General features: G+C 47.8%; 1 protein-coding gene across 1 annotated transcript in view; it reads right to left on the bottom strand.

The window, feature by feature from the left end:
• LOC148481365 (protein unc-13 homolog B-like) overlaps positions 1 to 23,547 on the bottom strand; it is a 140,599-nt gene that overhangs the window by 13,607 nt on the left and 103,445 nt on the right. Inside the window, exons 7-8 of the mRNA XM_088453624.1 lie at positions 20,869 to 20,942; positions 18,602 to 18,659 (exon numbers count right to left, since the gene is read on the bottom strand). Coding sequence (XP_088309750.1) covers positions 18,602 to 18,659; positions 20,869 to 20,942 — 132 coding nt within the window. The remainder of the gene's footprint in view (positions 1 to 18,601; positions 18,660 to 20,868; positions 20,943 to 23,547) is intronic.

Here is a 23,547-nt window from a genome sequence, read left to right as displayed (position 1 = left end):
ATCCCCATATTACACCACACCAGCTCTGTGTGTATCCCCATATTACACCACACCCGCTCTGTGAGTATCCCCGTATTACACCACACCTGCTCTGTGAGTATCCTTGTATTACATCACACCCGCTCTGTGTGTATCCCCATATTACACCACACCCGCTCTGTGAGTATCCCCGTATTACACCACACCTGCTCTGTGAGTATCCCCATATTACACCACACCCGCTCTGTGAGTATCCCTATATTACACCACAAACAGACATTTCCACACTGTACAATTACAAAGATCCCATTGTGAAGTAAAATGCACCAAATCTCTTGCAATCTAATATTCAGCAGATTCTTTGTTCGTTTTATTTATTTAAATCTAAAAATTTAAATATCACAGCTAAAAAAAAATCCCTGGAAACTGCAGAGCACGTGTTCATCTCTCCTGAATACCCAACCAGGACCTAGTAAGCGGGCACACTGGCGACCGGCCACTGGGCTATTTACCTGCTATACATAAGGCATTGGTGGGGCAGAGATGGCGCTGCCTGGGTTAAAGCTTAGTCTCTCTCTCATGTTCAGCACATTGTTTCTTGGGACGATCCCTCCAGCAGATGAGCCAGCTCATCTAACCTACAGAGCCCAAAACCATCTCTGCCCCAGCCAATACAATGACAGAATACAGCGCACCGCAGAACCTCCCCAGGGATTGCACAGAGACGGCCAGCGATGTACAGGATGTATTTGTTGATAATAAGTCATGCAGCGACACAACACCGTACACAGCCACAGTACAAGCGGGGGGACACGGCGTGTCACAGAGGCAGACCCACCTATCGGACAGATCTAGAGAATGCCTGCTTTCTAAGGAACAATGGCGGCTTGTCAGCTGACTAGACTCAGACGCAGACTCTAGATCGTGTCGTCCATTGGCACTGGAATCTATGCTATCAAATCGCCTTTGAAAGGAAAGAGAAGGACAAGTAGGAACAATACAAGAAGGTGGTGGTAATGGTTTCTGAAGGATCGTAATGAACTACGAGGAATAAAAGCCTATAATGCATTTCTGCAAGTTACAAGGATGCCAAATGCACAATTACAAGAGGAGCAGAACACAGGACATGGCAGTAAAGGACACTCCAGAAACATAATCACATTAATGAAGTGAGTAAGAAGCTCACTACAGATCCGCTCGCTGTTATTTCCATTACAGTCTGAAACACTTCTTCATAGAAATCAAAATTACAGCACAGACATTGAGAGAAAAGGTCACGGGTAAAATCCGATGCCGGGCACGATTCAGGGGACCGCCGCAGCGAGAGAGGGAGAGAAAAGGGACATTTATTCTGTGTCATAGCAGGTTACCGCCGGCATTGTGCTGCTGGTTTGTACACAAACTGTAATAGCTATAAAATAAAGGAGCAAATCTTTCATTGTTTCCTGTATATGTCTTATTGTATTCCCAGCACTTCACAGAGAAGCACATTAATTACTGGTTACATGGAGGAGATAACTAGCAGTTACTGGGGTATATTGGACACTCCTTCCATCTATACCATCTTTAGGCAGCATTTATGGAAGCGTGTTTATGTGACATTACGTGACAGCCACCCCTTCACGCTCGTACGTCTATCACGCCTCAAAGCCACAAGGAACCAGGGCCCTGATTCAGAGCCGGACGCTCTGACAGAGCGCTCGCTCTGAATCAGGGCCGTCCCTCCTACCTTTTGGAGTGGGTGACCACGCACAGCTATAGCGAGCGGCCAAAATGATGGTCGCGATGGTCAAGACCATCGCGACTATCGGGCTTGCGACGAGACCCTGCGGTAGGGTCTCGCTGCCGCAAGCCCAGGAGTGCTTTTGGCTCTATCAGAGCCAAAAGCACTCCCACTGACATCACCGGACCCACACGGTAGGTGTTCCCATGGGAACGCCGCCATCTGGGCAGCCACGCCCCCGGCACGCCCTCCAAAGGGGGCGTGCTGTCAATCACCATCGACAGCACGGCCCCTTTGGTGCGAGACCCTTAACGACGGCTTGGCCGTTGTTATGCGGGTCTCGCGCATGCGCACTATGGAGCCACCTCCGTTGTGCGCATGCGCACTTGGGCACCATCGACCCGCCTGCGAGCGCTCAGCACTCGCGAGCGGGTCTGAATCAGGCCCCAGGCTTTTTCATAAAACTTTGGGGGAGATTTATCAAACCTGCTAAATAGAACAAGGGGAAGTGATTGCCGGCAGCAACCAATCAGATACCAGCATTCATTTACCAAGCACATTTTATAAAACAACAGCTAGGGTCTGATTGGTTGCTATAGCCAACACCGCCACATGTCTCCCCCTTTGCATTAAACCATAAAGTGCCTGATTTAAGTCTTCATTACTGCATGAAGGTTTTCTTGTACTTTTAGAATTTAGGATACAAAATCCTTTCAATTAAAGGGAAAAAATAGGACTGAAGTTTATTCTGGATTTAGATCTGGGGTTATGGATTAGAAACATAACGCTATCAAGAAGGTAATGGCTGCGAAAACTAGTTGTCACTTGTTTTACTCTCCCTTATAGATTGTAAGTTTGCGAGCAGGGCCCTCTGAACTCTGGGGTCGATTCAGACCCGGACGCTAAGCTGCGCTCTCTCTCTTGCAGCCAAAAGGGCCGTATGTAAATTCCGCGATCGCACTGTCTGGTGTAAGGACACTCTCTGTCTTAGAGAGTGATGGCAGAGCGAACGCACGCCAGTACAGAGACGTCAACTTTTCCTTCGTAACATACATCATCTCCAGGAAGTGTATGATTAATCAGAACCATCGAGAGTCATCGGAGCTGCACGCAGCGCTTGAGGTAGACCCTACCCCGCCGCAAGCACTGCGATCACTGCAGGCTAAAATACAACCAAGTGACGTGTGCAATGACGCCTCCATGCTAATTATCCACACCCATAAAACTCTGTTTTGACACCCAGACACGCCTGCGTTCGCAGCACCACTCCCCCGTTCACAAGCACCTTCCCGTTACCACCCACAAACGGCGCTGTCACTCAAACTAGCGTCCAGTCTGTGTACTACGAGCGTACGATTCCCCCGACGCAGTGACTGGTTTGCGCATTCGTATTTTGCCGCATACGCAGACGGGCAATAATCACCCATAGCGTGCGTCCGTGGCCTAGCGTCCGGGTCTAAATCGGGCCCTCTGTGCTTTATTTATTACCCTGTCTGGTTTTATGGCTATTTTGTTCCAACTGTAAAGCGGAAAGGTACAGTATATATAAATGTAAATATATTATATCAGAACAGAGCAGGATGAGACCCAGACATAGGTGCCCGTAGTTTCCTTGTCTGTAGACATTGATAAACTGGGGAAGGGGGGGGGGACAGGGAAGGGGTTCTAAGACGATTTGGACAGAGGTTCCATCACAACCATCCATGAAGTGTGGGGCGCCGGATCTTCTCCTCCTCTGGAACATTTGCCGCAGTCCTTTGTGCAGGTCACCCATGTCCACGCTACAGGTAGATTTATCACTTTATATTACAACACTGACCTGTCTAGTAAACATACTTTGCTTCTCTAATAACCAACCAGTCTTCCAACCCGCGTTACCTCTCTGCCCATTCAACTGGCGACCATCCATCCGCGCCTCCACCTTCCCTGGCAGCCCATGATTTTGCCACCTACTTCAAAGGCCAAAATCGACGTCACTCGACGAGATATTTCCTCCTGCCCGATGACGCACACCCCCCACCCGCCTTCTCCAACACGACTGACCACAACCTCCGGCTATTCTTTTACATAGACAGAGGAAGTTAGACCTTACCTCAATGTTCTCCTCTCCCGGAAGTCCAGGTCGTAGCTCTGCATCGAGTCTACACAGGACTCCCGAGAACCGCCCTGCTGCTGCTGTTGCAGCCGCGGCTGCACGGGGAACTGGTGGATGGAGGCGTTGGGCTGCGAGGTGGTATGGTACGGCGGCGGCATGCTGTTGCTGGTTTCGCTGCGGTAATCACTGTCCCGGTCATCCACAGCGCTGTCATGGTCTTCAAAGGCTGGAACAGAAGAGTGGTTAGAGGCTGCACACTTTCTTACCATGACGCGGTTATACGGAGGAGCGTACAAATCCTGTTATGCGGAAGAGACTCAGATCGCTAACTGGGAAGAAATAAGAACTGTGCAGGGGGATCGGGGGTTAAAAAAAAAAAGAAAAAACAGAAAAGGAAACGCGTTTTATATTAAATATGTGAATGAGTGGGTTAAAGGATTTACAACGTACACATCGAGACCGATCCGATCTTTGTCTCCTTCTGTATATTCTTCTATGTGTCATTATTCTAGATTCACTTCATATACAAAGGTCTAATCATGAGTGACTATATATAACGTGCAAATAACGGAGAGGCTCACCCACCACCGCACTACTGACATGAACCACCAAAGCTGGACCTTTCACGGACAATCACATCTCTGCGTTACTGTACGGGCTCAAGCTTCCTTTTTGGAGTCCATTAAACAGCCATATTGGTAGATAACCCACCGCCTGCACACAGTAGGGCAGCCATTTTGCTCGCTGAACCAATATTTCTGAGAATGCAGCCTACGGATTTATTAGAGACGGATGACGCTGCTGAGGCAGAACGGGAGTGAACGTGAAGAGACGCATTTTGTGGGCTGTACAAGTAGCCACAAGGCAGCCTGTCCATTTACTAACAATTCAGGTCTCAGACGTCACAAACTCTTACGGCGCATACACACGGTCAGATTTTTCTTCAGATCTGAACGATAACAATTTAAAAACTCGTTCAATCCGTCATATCTGAAGGAAAATCTGACATATCTGACATGTATGAATGATGAACGTTCCCGATGGTCAGATAACGATATCTGACATCTGATGTGTTTGCAGTCAGATTTGGATGATTCCATTAATTTTAATGCAGTCAAAAATCGTTCATAGGCCCTGATTCAGAGCCAGACGCTCTGACGAGACCCTTGTTGTAGGGTCTCGTGGCCGCAAGCCCCAGAGAGCTTTCGGCTCAAACAAAGCCGAAAGCTCTCCCACTGACGTCACTTGTGAGGTCAGTGGGGCCGGCCCCAGACGGTAGGCGTTCTCATGGGAACGCCTCCATCTGGGCAGCCACGCCCCCGGCACGCCCACCAAAGGGGTCGTTCTGTCACTCAACATCGACAGCACGCCCCCTTTGGTGCGAGACCCGGAGCGACGGATTGCCCGTCGCTATCCGGGTCTCGCGCATGCGCACGACGGAGTCGGCTCCATCGTGCGCATGCGTTCTGGGCCACCATCGACCCGGTTGCGAGCACTCAGCGCTTGCGACCGGGTCTGAATCAGGCTCATAGTTCAAATCGTTCATCTGATGGAGCACACGGTCAGATCTGTCAGATGAACGATTTGAAACATCTGAACGATTTGATGAATGATTTGACCAACGATTTGAACTATGAACGATTTTTGACTGCATTAAAATGAAATGGAATCGTGCAAATCTGACTGCAAACACATCAGATGTCAGATATCGGTATCTGACCATCGGGAACGCGCAGATATGTCAGATTTTCCTTTAGATATGAAGGATTGAACGACTTTTTGAATCGTTATCGTTCAGATCTGAAGAAAAGTCTGACTGTGTGTATGCATCATTACTGGCTAAATAAGCTACATTCTCATAAAAATACTGAATCAGCCCAAAAGTAACGGCTGCATCCACCTAGAAGCATTTATTTTGTCGCCAAATCTGATTAAACTTTAATCACGGATTTGCTGCAGAGCTTTAAGTCCGCCACAATAAACCGGGCAAGCGGGCGTCTCTGTACGAGGTCTTTACATAAAGCTCTGCGGCCATTTGGTGCAGCGAGACCGATTTACAGAACAAGCTGCGCGGTGCGGTTAGTTCATTGCAGATTCTGTAGGTGCCGTGGAGATGTGATGGTCCTGGTGATATAAACAGCTTCTTCACAAGGTCTGATAATGCTGGCAGGGATTTCCTGGCTTACGTTTTCCATATCTGTAACACAAGATATTTCAGTATTTTTTTATTTCCAAGGTATTAGACCAGAGATACAATTTTTGGATTCTTTCTCCGTCTGGCAAATATTTGTAAAACCTTTTGAAGAAGCAACTAATTAAAAGGGACTTGTATAATATTGAGAGATGACTCTAGTTTCCATGTATGAGCACATTCCTGTGTGGCGGAAGGGTGAGCGGCATGCGGGCCGCCCGTTACTGAAAACAAGGAGCTCTAGGGAGCCGTAGGTGACAGAAGGCGTTAATCCAGCAGCGATAGGTTGGCAGAAATAAACGGTACCAGAGGGGGATACAAAGTATACAGATATTCGGGTAGGTAACACAGCACTGATAAAAGATCCAGCACAATAACTACTTAGTGACGGTAGCGACACGTGGCATGCTTGGCTCTGTGACACAGTCAGATATTCATGCATACAATCCCGTTACCACAGGACAAACACAGCCATGGAGGCGAAGACGAATGGTGACGTCTGGCGCTGCAGAACTTCACAGACGGGTTGGGTTAAAAATAAAGACGGGGGGACAACGACAAAAACTTCTAACATGAAAATCACCCCCTACGTATTCTCATCACATTTCTGCCCATTTTACGATTGTAAATTACGGTGAACAAAAAGTACAAAGCTAATACCCTCATGCTGGTATGGGATGTAGTCGGCAGCCCGGCGTGCAGGATTCCAACGGTCTAAATACCAGTCCCGAAATCCCGACAGTTCGGGATCCCGGCATCCCGAAGATAAGTATCAGGGTGTTAGGGGGAAGTTAGGGTGCAGGGTTAGGGTTAGGCACTAGGAGGAGGTTAGGCACTAGGGGGAGAGTTAGGGTTAGGCACTAGGGGGAGGGTTAGAGTTAGGCACTAGGGGGAGGGTTAGAGTTAGGCACTAGGGGGAGGTTAGTATTAGGCACTAGGCGGAGAGATAGGGTTAGGTACTAGGGGGAGGGTTAGGGTTAGGCACTAGGGGGAGGGTTAGAGTTAGGCACTAGGGGGAGGTTTGGCGTTATGCACTAGGGGAAAGGTCAGTGTTAGGCACTAGGGAAAGGGTTAGAGTTAGGCACTAGGGAGAGGGTTAGAGTTAGGCACTAGGGGGAGGTTAGTATTAGGCACTAGGGGGAGGTTAGTATTAGGCAGTAGGCGGAGAGATAGGGTTAGGCACTAGGGGGAGGGTTAGGGTTAGGCACTAGGGGGAGGGTTAGAGTTAGGCACTAGGGGGAGGGTTAGAGTTAGGCACTAGGGGGAGGGTTAGAGTTAGGCACTAGGGGGAGGTTAGGCACTAGGGGGAGAGTTAGTGTTAGGCACTAGGGGGAGGGTTAGAGTTAGGCACTAGGGGGAGGTTTGGCGTTATGCACTAGGGGAAAGGTCAGTGTTAGGCACTAGGGAAAGGGTTAGAGTTAGGCACTAGGGGGAGGGTTACAGTTAGGCACTAGGGGGAGGTTAGTATTAGGCACTAGGGGGAGGTTAGTATTAGGCAGTAGGCGTAGAGATAGGGTTAGGCACTAGGGGGAGGGTTAGGGTTAGGCACTAGGGGGAGGGTTTGAGTTAGGCACTAGGGGGAGGGTTAGAGTTAGGCACTAGGGGGAGGGTTAGGCAATAGGGGGAGAGTTAGGGTTAGGCACTGGGCAGGTTAGGGTAGGGGTAAGGAAAATACTTACGTTCGTTCCTATGGGTGTCGGGATGCCGCTGTTGGTATTCTGACCAGCGACATCCCCATCAGCCGGGATTTCATACCCAACCTGCTGGTATAACACAGTGACTCCAGCCTTCAGCCAGCCGCTCACTGTATAATGAATTAGAAAAACAAATCTGCTTTCGGTTGACGCTATTTGCGGCGGGTTTATAGGAAGGCTGCGGATCTGCGAGCCATGAGGCAGGGTTATGGTGCTGTCTAATGTGAGCATCTGGTGTGAGTCGGGGTGCGGCTTACCTAGTACTAACTACGCACACGAGTGCAATTTATACCAGCATGAAAATTCGGGCGATACATTTCCACCTCAGCTCCGCCAACGTAATAGACAGTCCATACGACATACATGAGATAAGCCGGGCAGCCTTTTATAAGGAAAACAGAAGGGCTCATATATAGGGGGAGGTTCTAAGATGTTGGTAGGTTGGGGATTAAAGTGATTTTCAGTCTCTCCACCAGGTGGGCTCAGTAACCCACACACCGAGGTGCAGACTGGATTTCCCTGGGGCAGGTCTGAGGGACATAGAGCATCTCCCAGGCAATGGGGCTGAAGGTATGCCCATTTGCAGAGCGCACCTTGCATGAATTTGCACCATGCTTGCACACGTGATGAGCGCAATGGCGTGCAAGCGATGCAGAGTCATTCGCATTATGGGCCTGATTCAGAGATGGACGGAATTGCAGAGCCGCGCACACGCACGTGCGCAGAATGCACCAACGGGTTAGCGGACATCTCTGGATCGGCCCGAGATAGGGAAGGCCAGGACATATGAGGACATACACCCAGTAGGATGCATTTGTCTTGCACCTAGTTAGCACTAGTACAGTATGATGAGAGCGGCTGGCCAACAATGCTGCAGATATGTTACGTACGCAGATGCAGCCACAACATGTAATGTGTATAGCTCTGCCTATAGGCCGTTGTTCTGCACATGCTCCTAGTGAGCAGTACAAGTCCCATAAACCTCAAAGTCTGCATCAGCTCTCGCTGCACGTCAGTCACCCCCCATCTCGCCGTAACTCACACACCGTTACCTACGCCCTGAGGAGCTTACACTGCGTTCCTCTACCAAAAACACAACAGAAAGTGAATGTCTACTTCCCAAAGCTAGCGACGGCTTCTCCTAACCTCCAACCTCACTAACTCCTAATGACCAATGGGATCGGGCCACAGGTAAAACATACACAGACGGAACATTTGGCAGAGCCCATTCGGGAAGGTGGGATGACAGGTGGCGTTACACAATCTTTCCGTATTGCGGGTGACGTAACAGGCCTGTATGCATGAATGTCCGCGCAGTGTCACGTCATAAAGCATGCTTGCGGCAGGACCAGCAATAAAGGGTTACATACTCTGGCTTTCTCCCCATCCGAAATAACTCCAGCTGCCTGGGAGCGGCGGAGAGGAACAGGAGGGGAAAAAAAGAGAACTTCAGCATAAAATCAGGCAGGGAGAGAATGGGAGGAGAGCGGAGCGATGTGCGGGTACAGACACCTGCGCACTCGCCATAGGGGAGAGAGAAGTACAGCAACAGCATAAATACATGGAATGCAATAGTAACACACATAACAGCAGCACACTACATCCTGTGCCTCGGACGTGGTAATATCTGAATGAAGACTCGTAGGCTCCCACTGCTGTGATCATTGTGGGCGTGACTCGGGGGCCGCACGCAATACGCACACAACACGGATGCTCACTGCACACGCGTGAAAGTTCCTAAAAAAAAAACCCTATCGCGCAGGCGTTATAGAGCTGTTGCGATCGGGACAGATGGTATCAAAAATGTGACGAAGTAGTAGTGGCATAGAAGGAAGCACCAATCCGTACCACAGCGCGCACGGACGCTACAAGTGGGCGCATCGGTCCTTACACATTCAGCCGTAGGTATGTAGAGCAGGGAGGGAGTTTGTCGGCCACTTGCATGAAGTTGCAGACAGAAAACCGCCAATAGACGCTGCTGTGTGCGCTTTTGCGTGTAACTCAGAATCAGGCCCTATGTGTGTGTCAAATGTGTATAAATGCCGCAATATTCACATTTGCGGCAACTTTTCCTCCAGTCCCCAAACATTCAACACTCCAATCAAAAAACGCTTCAACTTAAATTCTATCCAGACGATTCCTCCGGCAGTGCGGTTGCATGACGTCCATTTTCCCCGCTATAATCATACCGTATCCGCTGCAATTAGATGAAATGCAACGCACTGCGCAATTTCCCAGACTGATCCCCCATACTACTATGATGGAAATGTAAAGATATGTGCGTCTGCAGCGTAAGACTGGCGGCTGGTACTGCAGGCGCGGAATATGCTCGGATCGTTTGGGATGTGCAGAGAACTCGGTAAGTCGCTGCTCCTGTCGCACGCTGCGCTGCGGGAGACCGCGGCTGGACACCTGCTAATGGCTGTTTTAGTGTCACAGAGGATGTTAAATAAATGATTTTTGTGAGAAGACAACGGGGGACAAACACAGAGTAATACAGTGAACCGCACTTTTTGTGAACATTTTGTTACATCATTTCCCAGTTTGGGGGCAGCTAGGATGAAGTTTTGGAACCTTTTTCACCATCATTTGTTGTCAGAAATGATGCTGAATTTTTTGGGTTGAAAACGTACAAATTAAAAAAAAAAAAAAGAAGAAGATGCGTAAATCAGGTTTGCAAAACTGAAATATTGTAGTAAGGAGCTAAACCGTGACAACCAGCGCGATAGACGTGAGAACCGATGTACAATATCGGCGCTCAATGTAAGAAGGTGCCAGGGTTCAGTCACTGCCCGCCGTCCGCAAATCACACCATGCAATTAGGTGATTAACTCTGACAATACGCACGTCTCGGAGCCGACGCCTGAATTGGCGCTGCAGCAGGCGCAGAGATTGAGAGCAGCAGGACTGGAAGTGCTGACCCCAACCCCCCCCCACCAACCCCAATTAAACGCATGTTCAGCGATAAGAAAAGAGCATTGTACAGAGGGGGGGGGGTATCCAGCAGATAAGTTCTGGATACGTATGGAAACAACTTCTTGCATTACCATGGCAACTGGAACACCCAGCGAAGCACAGCTATTAACGCTTTCCTCGCTGTCATCACAAAGAGATAATTACAGTCAGTGGGGAAATAGCCATAAGGCAGCTCTGTAGCCCGTACACAGACCTGCGCTTCTCTACGTCCACTACGCAAATGTCACTTTAGTGGGAAGAGGTGGTTTTATAAGAACACAAAAATATTAAACACAATTAAAAGTCCGTTCCTATGGCAACTAATGGCACAGCAGTTAGCAAGCATACTTCCAGGGCAAGGTCTGAACTAATAAGTGAACGATATAAATATACATCATATAGTATAAATTACTGATGAATTCATTATCTGCCGATAGCATGTGACTAAAATGTTTGTGACAAGTACAATGTTCAATTAAATGCAAAAAAAAAAGTAATAAAATGGGGATTATTATCATCATCATTATTATTATGTGGCCATTACATTAAGTAGAAGAGCAAATAAGGTTTTGGATGGATCTAAAAAGATTTACTGGTTAAACTAAACACATCCATCAAGTGACCATGGTTGGTGGTTTGGGTACCATGTACCTGAATTAGGGTACTGAGGGCCTGATTCAGACTCATTCGCACGCAGCCTTCAGCGGTAAAAGTATGCAAATTCCGCGATTGCTAGCAAGACATTAGTACGCCCACTATGTCTTGCCGTGCGATCGCAGTATGAGATTAGATGCCCACCAGCCTGAGAAGACGCCCACTTTCCCTTAGTAACATACAGTCAGGTCCATAAATATTGGGACATTGACAGAATTTTCAGATTTTGGCCTCTATTCACCACCACAATGGTTTTGAAATGAAACAAACAAGATGTGCTTTAACTGCAGACTTTCAGATTTAGTTTGAGGGTAATTACATCCAAATCGGGTGACCGGTGTAGGAATTACAACAGTTTCAATATGTGCCTCCCACTTTTTAAGGTGCCAAAAGTAATGGGACTATCAACTCAAAAGCTATTTCATGGGCAGGTGTGGGATATTCCCTCGTTATTTCATTATCAATTAAGCAGGTAAAAGCTCTGGAGTTGATTCTAGGTGTGACATTTGCATTTGGAAACAGTTGATGTCGACTCTCAATATGAGATCCAAAGAGCTGTCACTATCAGTGAAGCCATCATTAGGCTGAAAAATCAAAACAAACCCATCAGAGAGATAGCAAAAACATTAGGTGTGGCCAAATCAACTGTTTGGAACATTCTTAAAAAGAAAGAACGCACCGGAGAGCTCAGCAACAAAAAAAGACCCGGAAGACCACGGAAAACAACTGTGGTGGATGACAGAAGAATTATTTCCCTGGTGAAGAAAAACCCCTTCACAACAGTTGGCCAAATCAAGAACACTCTCCAGGAGGTAGATGTATATGTGTCAAAGTCAACAATCAAGAGAAGACTTCACAAGAGTGAATATAGAGTGTTCACCACAAAATGCAAACCATTGGTGAGCCATAAAAACAGGAAGACCAGAATAGAGTTTGCCAAACAACATCTAAAAAAGCCATTACAGTTCTGGAACAACATCCTATGGACAGATGAGACAAAGATCAACTTGTACCAGAGTGATGGGAAGAGAAGAGTACGGAGAAGGAAAGGAACTGCTCATGATCCAAAACATACCACCTCATCAGTGAAGCATGGTGGTGATAGTGTCATGGCGTGGGCATGTATGGCTGCCAATGGAACTGGTTCCCTTGTATTTATTGATGATGTGACTGCTGACAAAAGCAGCAGAATGAATTCTGAAGTGTTTCGGGCAATATTATATACTCATATTCAGTCAAATGCTTTAGAACTCATCGGACGGCGCTTCACAGTGCAGATGGACAATGACCCGAAGCATACTGCAAAAGCAACCAAAGAGTTTTTTAAGGCTAAAAGTGGAATGTTATGCAATGGCCAAGTCAATCCCCTGACCTGAATCCGATTGAGCATGCATTTCACTTGATGAAGACAAAACTGAAGGGAAAATACCCCAAGAACAAGCAGGAACTGAAGACATTTGCAGTAGAGGCCTGGCAGAGCATCACCAGGGATGAAACCCAGCATCTGGTGATGTCTATGCGTTCCAGACTTCAGGCTGTAGTTGCCTGCAAAGGATTTGCAACAAAGTATTAAAAAGTGAAAGTTAGATTTAGGATTGTTTAGTTTGTCTCATTACTTTTGGCCCCTTAAAAAGTGGGAGGCACATATAGAAACCGTTGTAATTCCTACCCCGTTCACCTGATTTGGATGTAATTACCCTCAAATTAAATCTGAAAGTCTGTAGTTAAATCACATCTTGTTTGTTTCATTTCAAAGCCATTGTGGTGGTGAATAGAGGCCAAAATATGAAAATTCTATCAATGTCCCAATATTTATGGACCTGACTGTAAGTCATCTCCAGGAAGTGTATTAAACAATCGGTAACATCGGCTGACATCGGACCCATACGCAGCACTTGTGGCTGACCGCACCCTACCGCAAGCACTGCGAGTGCTGCTGTGTGTAATTCAGCCATGTGACGTGTACGCTGAAGCTGCGTCTTAATTATGCACGACCCTGAAACGGCGTTCAGATGCAGAGACACGCCTGCGTTCGCACCACCACACCCCGGTTACCATCAACCACCCCGTCACCACCCACAAACGGCACGTCCTGTCACTTGCGGAGTGTCTGTGTACTCGCTGCAAACGCTTCCCGATCGCAGCGAATGATCCGCGCAGGTGCACCGAGTCTTGTATGCATGCGCAGATTGCAAACATCAGCAGGCTGCGTGCGAACGCAGACTTGCGTCCGGGTCTGAATCAGGCCCTGAGATCTAAGTAACATTCTGGCAGCGTGAATGTAAATAACCGGTATCAGACGAGTGCTGTCCTCTTATCCACCAATCTTCTATCCTCCTTAGCGGGAGGGTCTCTACTAAAACATTAAATAATACGTGTTACAATTTATACTTTTGAAAACATTATTATTTAGACTGGGATTCTCCTAATTTATCATTTAATATTTGCGGTGCATGCCCCCGAAAACACGCGTTTTCGAGGGATAACGGCAACTATTAAGTATCCCCTGGATGTATTATGGAGGGATCACAGTAATCTCTCCGATGGGGGACGCAATGCTGTCATATATGCGAAGCATTCTGGAACGTGGTTCCTGCAGCTTGCGCCATCTGAACATGTCATACGCCGCTGTAGCCTATGAGCTGCACATCCCCATACTAGCCGGAAGAGGATTGCCGCCGCGCATGTGTGGTCTGAGAAATACAGGCAGGTACTTATCCATCATGCAATACCATCAGGGAGGCGTCTGATTGGCTCCAAATGACAACGACCCCAAACATACAGCCAATGTCATTAAGAACTATCTTCAGCATAAAGAAGAACAAGGAGTCCTGGAAGTGATGATATGGCCCCCCCAGACCCCTGATCTCAGCATCGTGGAGTCTGTCTGGGTTTCATGAAGAGACTGAAGGTTCTGAGCAAGCTACATCCACAGAAGATCTGTGGTTACTTCTCCAAGATGTTTGGAACAACCTCCCTGCTGAGTTCCTTCAAAAACTGTGTGCAAGTGTACCTAGAAGAATTGATGCTGTTTTGAAGGCAAAGAGTGGTCACACCAATGTGTGGCCAATGGGTGCGTCTTAAGACACACAGCGGCAGATTATCGCCACAACCGGATGTGCATATCTGTATGAATACCAGTCGCGCTGCGGCAAAATGCAGCTGCATTGGTGTACACCTATGAATCAGTGTGTGTAAAACCTGTGCATCATGGCAGTAACGGCCACACAAAGGGCCTGATTCAGAGCCGGACGCTATTTGCGCTCGCTCGTTCATTAAAAAGGGGTGGCTATTCAAATGAACCGTTCGCACTTTGCGGTCTGTTCACGCCTCTATGTCTGAACGAGCGAACAAAACTTGTGGTCGTAATTTTGAAAAAGACGCCCCCTGGCCGCTCGCACCATACGTCATGTCCGCTATTTAAGAGATTAATCGAGTACATCGAACAGCGTATGAACTGCTCGCTATTCTTGTGGTTGGTTTTTCCTACCACAATCTTGCGAGCAGTTCTGGCTATAAAATAACCCAGTGACGTGGTCAATGACGCTGCTGTATTAATTATGCACACCCATAAAACGCCCGTTTTGACCTTTAAGCACGCCTGCGTTCTGATTTCCACTCCCCGTTTTCAAGCACCTTCCCCTGTTACCACCCACATACGCCTCATTCTGTCACTCAAAATAGCAGGCATTCGCTATTTAGCGAACAAACGATTTTCGGCCGCACTGACTGGTTCGCGCATGCGTATTAAAATCCGTACGCATGCGCAGTTGTGCGAACATCGGTCGGAATGGACGAGCGGCCGCTTACGAGCGGCTCTGAATCAGGCCCAAAGTGTCTTGTGCACCAGAATGATCATCAGGACCACAGGCTACTGTGCGACGGCGCTGGTCAGGGCTAAGATCCTGCATGACTCCTATCCCTGCTATATTCATGCCATCTATAGAGAAGAGCTAACGCTCTGTCTGTTCACCCACCTGCCCTGTGTTATACCCAGCACCCTGAGACAACGCTGTACCTGGTAACCTGCATTCGTGAGTCTAAATAATCGGTCAGTAGGAACCCGCCATAGTCACCGGGAACTAGGATCTACAGTCGTTACACCAACCACCCAGGGGTAAGCGGCTCCAGGTGCCAGGCAAGGAGAGCCTGGTGGCGGTGACCGCTCTCCTACAACTGATGCGCTGTTGGCACTCGCAGTCGGGGAGTCTGTAGTGGCCGAGTCACGACAGGTTACCGGCAGTAACAGGGAACCTCAGGGCAGGAGGTGTAACCACACACTGTCGGTAGAAGGACGGGGTGTCGGACAAAAAGGAACTCAAAGTAAAATTAAAAAGCATAATGATACATTAAGGTAACTGTAACAATGATGGAGCCATATCGGAGCTTACACAAGTATTTGCATTTTTCTTCACTGTCTATATGAAAGACATAAAAAAAAAAAGGTAAAAAAACTCACAATTATTTTCTATTGTATTTGTGTAAAGTTACGTGCGGAGATAAAAGTATCATCCGGTTTATCACACCTTTTTATATACCATTTACAAAATGTTTTACGAACTTCATCAAACTCTGCAATAATTCGAATTACAACGTCTAGGAACAACTTTTTATTCCTTCCATTATATCTTATTACGAAAAGAAGTACGGTGACGCGGCTTTATCACTCTCCTCGTACTATGCCGGGGCCATTGAGAAGGGCCTGCAAGGCAACCGAGGACAGCGAGCGTTAACCACTTACGTGCCACTACTACTATAGGCGCTGCGTTTCACGCCTTGTACCAATTTATAAAGACGTTATACAGTACATTGCCGGTTTGCAGAACGCTCTGGGATTCTGGAAGTTTGTTCCACAAAGCCGTTTAGCTTCTGTCTCTCTCCAGTTGCATCTGCTCCCTGGTCACATGGAGGCGACGTTCAATTTCAACCATGAAATGATGACATTCTAAAATTAACCCTTTCTGCGTTTGATTGCAGACGGTAGGAAATTAGCCCCGCGCTGGATCATTTTCTCCATGACAACAGGATGCCATGCCTGGTAATAATATGGTGTTATCACCCCAGTGAGCTGCCAGCTGCCTCCTCAGCTAGAAGATCTGTCTCCTAATTACTAAGTGGTGGGTAAGATTGCTCCCTATGTGTGTCACGAAATACATAATTTGTAAATCCAGGCTGAGATGCCGGCAGCGCCCCCCAGGGCTCCGCAGATCTGCACTTCATACAGCTGGTACAGATCGCCAGCGCTGTCATTTCATAGGAGGCGAAGGTGGCTGTACTCTCCGCAATCAGAGATTAACCCAAACCATTACCAGCCGCGTCCGTGATCTCCCTGATGACTGGTTTACTCATCGCGCGCGCGGTAAGGGGGACAAATCTCATTACAGTCCTCTCCGCACTTCATCGTGTGACTTACCTCAGTCTCTACTCAATACGTGGGAGTTACAAAACATAAGCACCATACTCCCCCTCAGAGTCTAAATATAGCCAATATCTCATGGACCTAAGGCAAAAGGAGCACTCGCTGCATTCCCCAAAACCACAGCTCAAACGGATCCGGGGACTGTAATGATCGGACGGTATGTAGTCAAGAAGCCGGCAGGTCGAAATGCCGACCGCCGGCTTCCCGACTGTGAAATCCCGACATGGGACTAATAATAGGCGTCGAAATCCTGACGCTCTCATTATCCACCCACCGAAATCCCGACGCCCGGCATACCGAACGAATGTAAGCCGGGCGTTGCGAGCGGATAGCGACTCGGCGGGAGGGTTAGGGGCTCCCGGGGGGGACTTGGGGTTAGGCACCCCCACGGGAGGGTTAGCCCCCCCCCCGTGAGGGTTAGGTTTAGGCACCCCTGGGGGGGAGGTTAGGGTTAGGCACTGGAGGGGGGGGGGTTAGGCACCTCTCTAAGGGAGGGTTAGGGTTAGGGGTGGGGGTGGGGGGGGAGAGGGGTCGGGATAGCCTACTTACCTGCCCTGTCGGGATCTGCGCTGTTCGGGCTGCTGGCGTTGGGATTTCAACCGCCGGCGGTCATTCATACCGATCCCTGATCCAACACTGGACTACAGAAGATCGCCCTCTAGGGGTCACTAAAAGCTACGTCACTGCTGAAATGTAGATACAGGTTGAGTCTCCCAAATCCAAAATACTTGGGACCAGACATATTTTGGATATGGTATTTTTCCCTATTTTGGAATATAGACATATTCATAATGAGATTTCTAGGGAATGGGAACCAAGTCTAAATACAGAATGCATTTATGTTTCATATACACCTTATACACACAGCCTGAAGGTCATTTTATACAATATTTTTTATCATTTTGTGCCTCAAACAAAGTTTGTGTACATTAAACCATAGGGAAGCAAAAGGTGTCAGTATCAGTCATGCTAAAAAATAAAAAATCCATATTCGGAATATTCCGTATTTTCAGAATATTTGGATATGGGAGACCCAACCTGTATTCTCATCCTGCACTCCAAACTTTTTTGTTTAAACCACAAGTTAAAGTACATATTAAGCATCTATCCGATGGGCATATTTTGTCTTTAAGCTGCACTCTGACAAAATAATTACCTTTTTATAAAACCTCTCTGGTGGGCAAACAAGAATGGCTGCCAGACACTGACAATGTCAGCTTGCTGCAACGGTACAGGGTCATCATGTGACGGCAGAAGAGAAAGAACAGGTCAGATTGCAGGCAGAGCCAAGAGGAGCGTTCCCTCTGCTTAATACATCATGTGACTGTGGTTGCTATGGTAGCGCAGAGTCATAAATCACTAACAGAAGCCAGAAGATACAAAATAAAGGGAAAATGGTACATACCAAAATCTTTCTTATAGCCTGACACAGTGATTTAACACATCTCACCATGAACCGTACTTAGAAGTGCTCCTTGGTTGTATAACATACTCTATGACGTTATATTGCCCTCTTCGAGGAGGGGGAAAAAGAAGTCGGGGCACCCCCCAAGTTATCGCCACAATAAAGTGTACCCCTGGAAGAATTCTTTTTACAGGCCAAATGAGTTTGCCACATTATAAGCATATGGGTGTGCATCACAGTACACAACCTTCTTACTCGTATACATAATACACATGAAAGTAACACACAGAGCAGCTACTTAGGAACGTCTGTAATAAGAGTGCGAGCTGCGAGGTCTCACACAAAGGAACATAACTGGCAGACAGATGGCACTACCCCTATAGGGACCCTGGCACCGTGTGATATTACAGTCGTATGAAGCCCATGATATAAGCCACAGCACAAAGGACACAGGACGTCCGTACAGACAGTGAGAGTGTAACTTACAGCACTGAGAGGCAGCGACGGGCAGCGGAATCTTCTCCCCCTCGCCAGCGTAGGAATACTAGAGGGGAAACAGGAAGTAACACAGCCGTCATCACACACAGCGCAGGTACACACAGGTACTAACCAAGTCCTCCCTAGTACATTCTCTACCCAGACAGACGCTGAAAGCTGACAAACGCAACGCCCAGCAATTACTCTCCTGTAACGGAGGATTACCTGCGGGGACAGCGGCTGGGCCTGAGGGGAAACAGGGCCTTCACTTGTTTCTATTTCTATATTTAAGTACACAAACAAAACCCTTCACTAAGACCGACATCAGCAATTCCCATATGAAGCCCCTCATTCCATATTCCAAGACAGCCCCCTCCGGCCAAACATGGCAGCAGGCATCTCACACCTGTAGTGCAGAGGTGTTTGTACTGAATAAGGCACCTGATTGGCGACAGCCGCACGACACCCCACCCCGCCATTGCGCTGGGAGTGTTATATCCAGGCGTGATTCCTACAACGATCTTCCCCAACAACAGGGGGCAGCGCTATACACAGGGTAATGGGAAGGGGGCATCCATGTTAGAGACACAGGTTTTGTGGCCAATACTTTCCATTATAGACCGATTCTTATGTAACATCAAACACAGTCACTGACCAAATGACTAATGATAGAACATTTAGGGAAGGGTAATTCAATATGAGGCCCTCCTGCTGCTATGAACTACATATCCCAGCATGCCCTGACACAGTTTTGCTATTAGGATATGCTAAAACTGTGGCAGGGCATGCTGGGACGTGTAGTTCCACAGCAGCTGTCAGCTGACAGAGATAGTGGTTAGGAGCTTATAATGGGCTGATACAGGTAACTACTTTAATCGCCAGTAACAGTCTCTCAGAGATTACCAGCCCTGTGTTCTGACAATTATAGGGTCTCTACCAGACCCTCCCTCGGTCTTAGTAACATCCTCTGTGCTCCCCGCATAATGGACAAGACAATCCGGAGTACATTTATCAAGCGTCAATTTTTTTTATTTTTTAATCGACAACTCTATTAAAGCAAATGCGCTGGAAACTGGCTGCACAACCGCCATTTTCAAACTGACGCCGGTCTCTTGTCGCCAAAAATACAGCGGCTGGGCGTCTCACAGTAGCTTTAACATATGGAAACCGCTGGCATATTATTCTATGTTCTAAGAAACCAATGATCATCCTCTTATAGACTGTTCCAGAGGAGAGGAAACATCTTTTTACTATGATATGTATGATCAATCTGTGGTGCAGGCAGGGCACACTCTTGTGTAGATAATCCACAGCGCCTCCTGGTGGTGGCAGCCCGCAAGGTTCATATTACTGCACAGCCAGAGGCTGCTCCACTCATAGGCGAGGGACCAGTGCGCCACTCCGAGTGGGGAGAGGAAATAAAGATCAGGCTTAAGGCGAGGTGCGCTGTGTATGCATGCATGGAATATGTATGTACATAAGCCTTCAATTTACACTTTATATACAGGAATTTGCTGTGAATAAAACCTACGAGTTGCCACGACCAGCAGCGCAATACTGATGTGAGTACGTTTCTCTGCGCGTTGGTGGGCATCAAAAACAGAACCAAAACTCAGACACAACGCAATTTAAAAAGCACCTAACAGCGCAAATAATTTGGTAATCTCACAAACGTGCACGTGCTTTAGCAGTGCACTTACACACAGCAGTCTGTATGGAGCATTAACTGCAATCTTTTAGGTTTAAACGCCCATTACAGATAAAGTTCGGGTTCTGTAGGGAGAGCTGTACGTACTCGCCTATATTACATCATCATGTAATAATGAATGAATTACTCTTGCCGCAGCGAAGGCCGACGCGACGCAGAACGACGGCTAGCTGAAACGCCCAGTGAGATGAGAACTGCTGCACAAGGCTCTTTTGGAGACACCATGAATCTTCACCAGGATCTAGAAAGCGTTTGGTGTTTTATTTTCGCAGCACCGATGACGGCACAACCACAATATATCTTGAGAGCAAGGAGAACAATTTTACAGTGAAATTCGAGCGTTACGACGAGTGGTTGTGAAGTAGGGCCCTGTTCCCTGATATTTCGTATGACGAGCAGGACCCCACGACATCCCCTGACAGCCAGCTGCGCCGTACTGCCAATCTCCGTCTCTGGAAGTCGATCCCATGGGGATACGGAAGATCTGCATGAGTGGCAGCCCCATTACACCGGTGACCTTGGTGGTGACTTTCTACTGAGACAACAGCTAATAATATACAGTACCCACCTCTCCTGCCTCACCCAGGGTATTAATTTGTTCAAGCTTTTTGGTCCAATATCTCGCCTCCTCCTCTGGGATATCTAGAGAAGAAGGACACAAGCATCAGTCATCAGGATATCCTGGGACAAAGCTACAACAAGGACAATTGTAACACTGAACGGCAATTCTCATCCGATAGATGATGGGGATAATGTAATATACAGGGAGATAAACACAGAGGGCCTGAATTCTGAGGTGGGAGGGAAGCAAAACAGAAAGTAACTTTGCTCATGGAAAAAAACAATGCAATGCAATGCAAAGGGGTGGGGGGGGGGGCAAATATATATATTTTTTGCATGCAGGGTAAATACTGGCTGCTTTATTCCAACACTGCAACTCTCTATGCACATTTTTAATCTGCTCCCCCCACCCCAACAGTGCAACATGAATTTACTAAGTTACTGCCACTTTTTTGCAATACTCCCACCTCAGAATAAGGCCAAAGTGTCAGCTCTGAAGGCCAGAGTGCTGCCAAGGGAACACTTCATGCGATATGAATAATGCCCACGCCAATCAGAAGAGCACAGCAAAATAAAAGTCACGGCACACGGCACTCCCGGTATACTCACCATGGTCGGTGCTGGGAACATAATCACGGTTAGTAGAAGGTCACTAGAGGCAGCTGTCTAAGGCCACAGAGACTGGGGGCTGCTCTCGTTCTATGAAGCTAAACAGAGTCTTCTCCACAGCCATAGAGTTATCAGCGAATTAGGTCTTGTGGCTTGAACTAAAGCAGCCATTTGTCTGCGTTAGGTAAACTAGCCAAATACAGTGCATACGGAAAGTATTCACAGCGCTTCACTTTTTCCACATTTTGTCATGTTACAGCCTTATTCCAAAATGGAATAAATTCATTTTTGTCCTCAAACTTCCTCACACAATACCCCATAATGACAACGTGCAAAAAGATTTTTTGAGATTTTTGCTAATTTATGTACATAAGTATTCACAGCCTTTGCTCAATACTTTGTTGATGCACCTTTGGCAGCAATTACAGCCTTAAGTCTTTTTGAATATGATGCCACAAGCTTGGCACACCTATTTTTGGGCAGTTTCGCCCAGTCCTCTTTGCAGCACCTCTCAGGCTCCATCAGGTTGGATGGGAAGCGTTGTGAACACTTTCCGGATGCACTGTACTACAGCTGGAAATACATCGGTAAATCACAATTGCAGCAGAACCCCTCACAAGGTAACAGGTAAATAGCAGTAGTCCCGGTTTCCTGGGAGTTACAGAAATTGGGAAATCAGGTGACCCAGTTTCTTGCACCAGTCCCTCTGTACTGCATGCTTCCGGGGAATATTATCCCAATGTGCTATGAGCTAAGGGCGTGATTCAGCTGCGGACGCATTTTCTATCAGGGTAGCAGCAGCGATAGCATCTAATATGGTAATGTAACAGGAGGCGTTACTGATCGCAGCTGCCATCCCATCGGCTGGCTGTCTACACCATGGGGTCACGCAAGCCGACCGTCGCAGATGCTCAAAAGAGGCCAGGAAATCTCCGTCAGTTGATGAAGATCCAAGGCTCGTCACTTCCCCACAACGGTGATGACGTGCCTCGGTTTGGAAAACGGAGGCAGTCGCCGTCCCCGCCAAGAAATGGCAGCAGACTGTCAATCACTGCGTTTGGGATCGCAGACCCTTTTCTGCATGTGCAGATTCCCGATAACCTGGAAGCTGCGCTCAGTAGTGCACGCTGAATCAGGCGCTACGTCAGTTATACACAGCATGTTCCACCTCAGGGAGTAGCTAAAGACTAGCATATAAAAGCCCTAAATAAGATGCTGATAAACTGCAGAATCACACAAAACGTATCAACCACTGCAAAGAAGACCTTACACACCCGGTCACATACCCCTATAGTACGGAGCAAGCCTCAGGCAGCGGGTCGTCACCTGTGCAGAGAAGAGGGACAGGATGCACCATTGCAGGCTGCACAGATGGAAGCTTCACACGCTGCAGCAAGGTGAGAGGTGTCAGTGAGCTATACGCTGTGTATGGTGCAATGCTGCAGCAAGGTGAGAGGTGTCAGTGAGCTATACACTGTGTATGGTGCAATGCTGCAGCAAGGTGAGAGGTGTCAGTGAGCTATACACTGTGTATGGTGCAATGCTGCAGCAAGGTGAGAGGTGTCAGTGAGCTATACGCTGTATATGGTGCAATGCTGCAGCAAGGTGAGAGGTGTCAGTGAGCTATACGCTGTATATGGTGCAATGCTGCAGCAAGGTGAGAGGTGTCAGTGAGCTATACGCGGTGTATGGTGCAATGCTGCAGCAAGGTGAGAGGTGTCAGTGAGCTATACGCTGTGTATGGTGCAATGCTGCAGCAAGGTGAGAGGTGTCAGTGAGCTATACACTGTGTATGGTGCAATGCTGCAGCAAGGTGAGAGGTGTCAGTGAGCTATACACTGTGTATGGTGCAATGCTGCAGCAAGGTGAGAGGTGTCAGTGAGCTATACGCTGTGTATGGTGCAATGCTGCAGCAAGGTGAGAGGTGTCAGTGAGCTATACACTGTGTATGGTGCAATGCTGCAGCAAGGTGAGAGGTGTCAGTGAGCTATACACTGTGTATGGTGCAATGCTGCAGCAAGGTGAGAGGTGTCAGTGAGCTATACGCTGTGTATGGTGCAATGCTGCAGCAAGGTGA

The sequence above is a fragment of the Taudactylus pleione genome, unplaced genomic scaffold (genome assembly GCF_031769625.1).
Source record: "Taudactylus pleione unplaced genomic scaffold, aTauple2 ptg000584l, whole genome shotgun sequence".
Taxonomy (NCBI): Eukaryota; Metazoa; Chordata; class Amphibia; order Anura; family Myobatrachidae; genus Taudactylus; species Taudactylus pleione.
The sequence above is the reverse complement of the archived record's forward strand: the minus strand, read 5'-3'. Positions and strand labels throughout refer to the sequence as shown.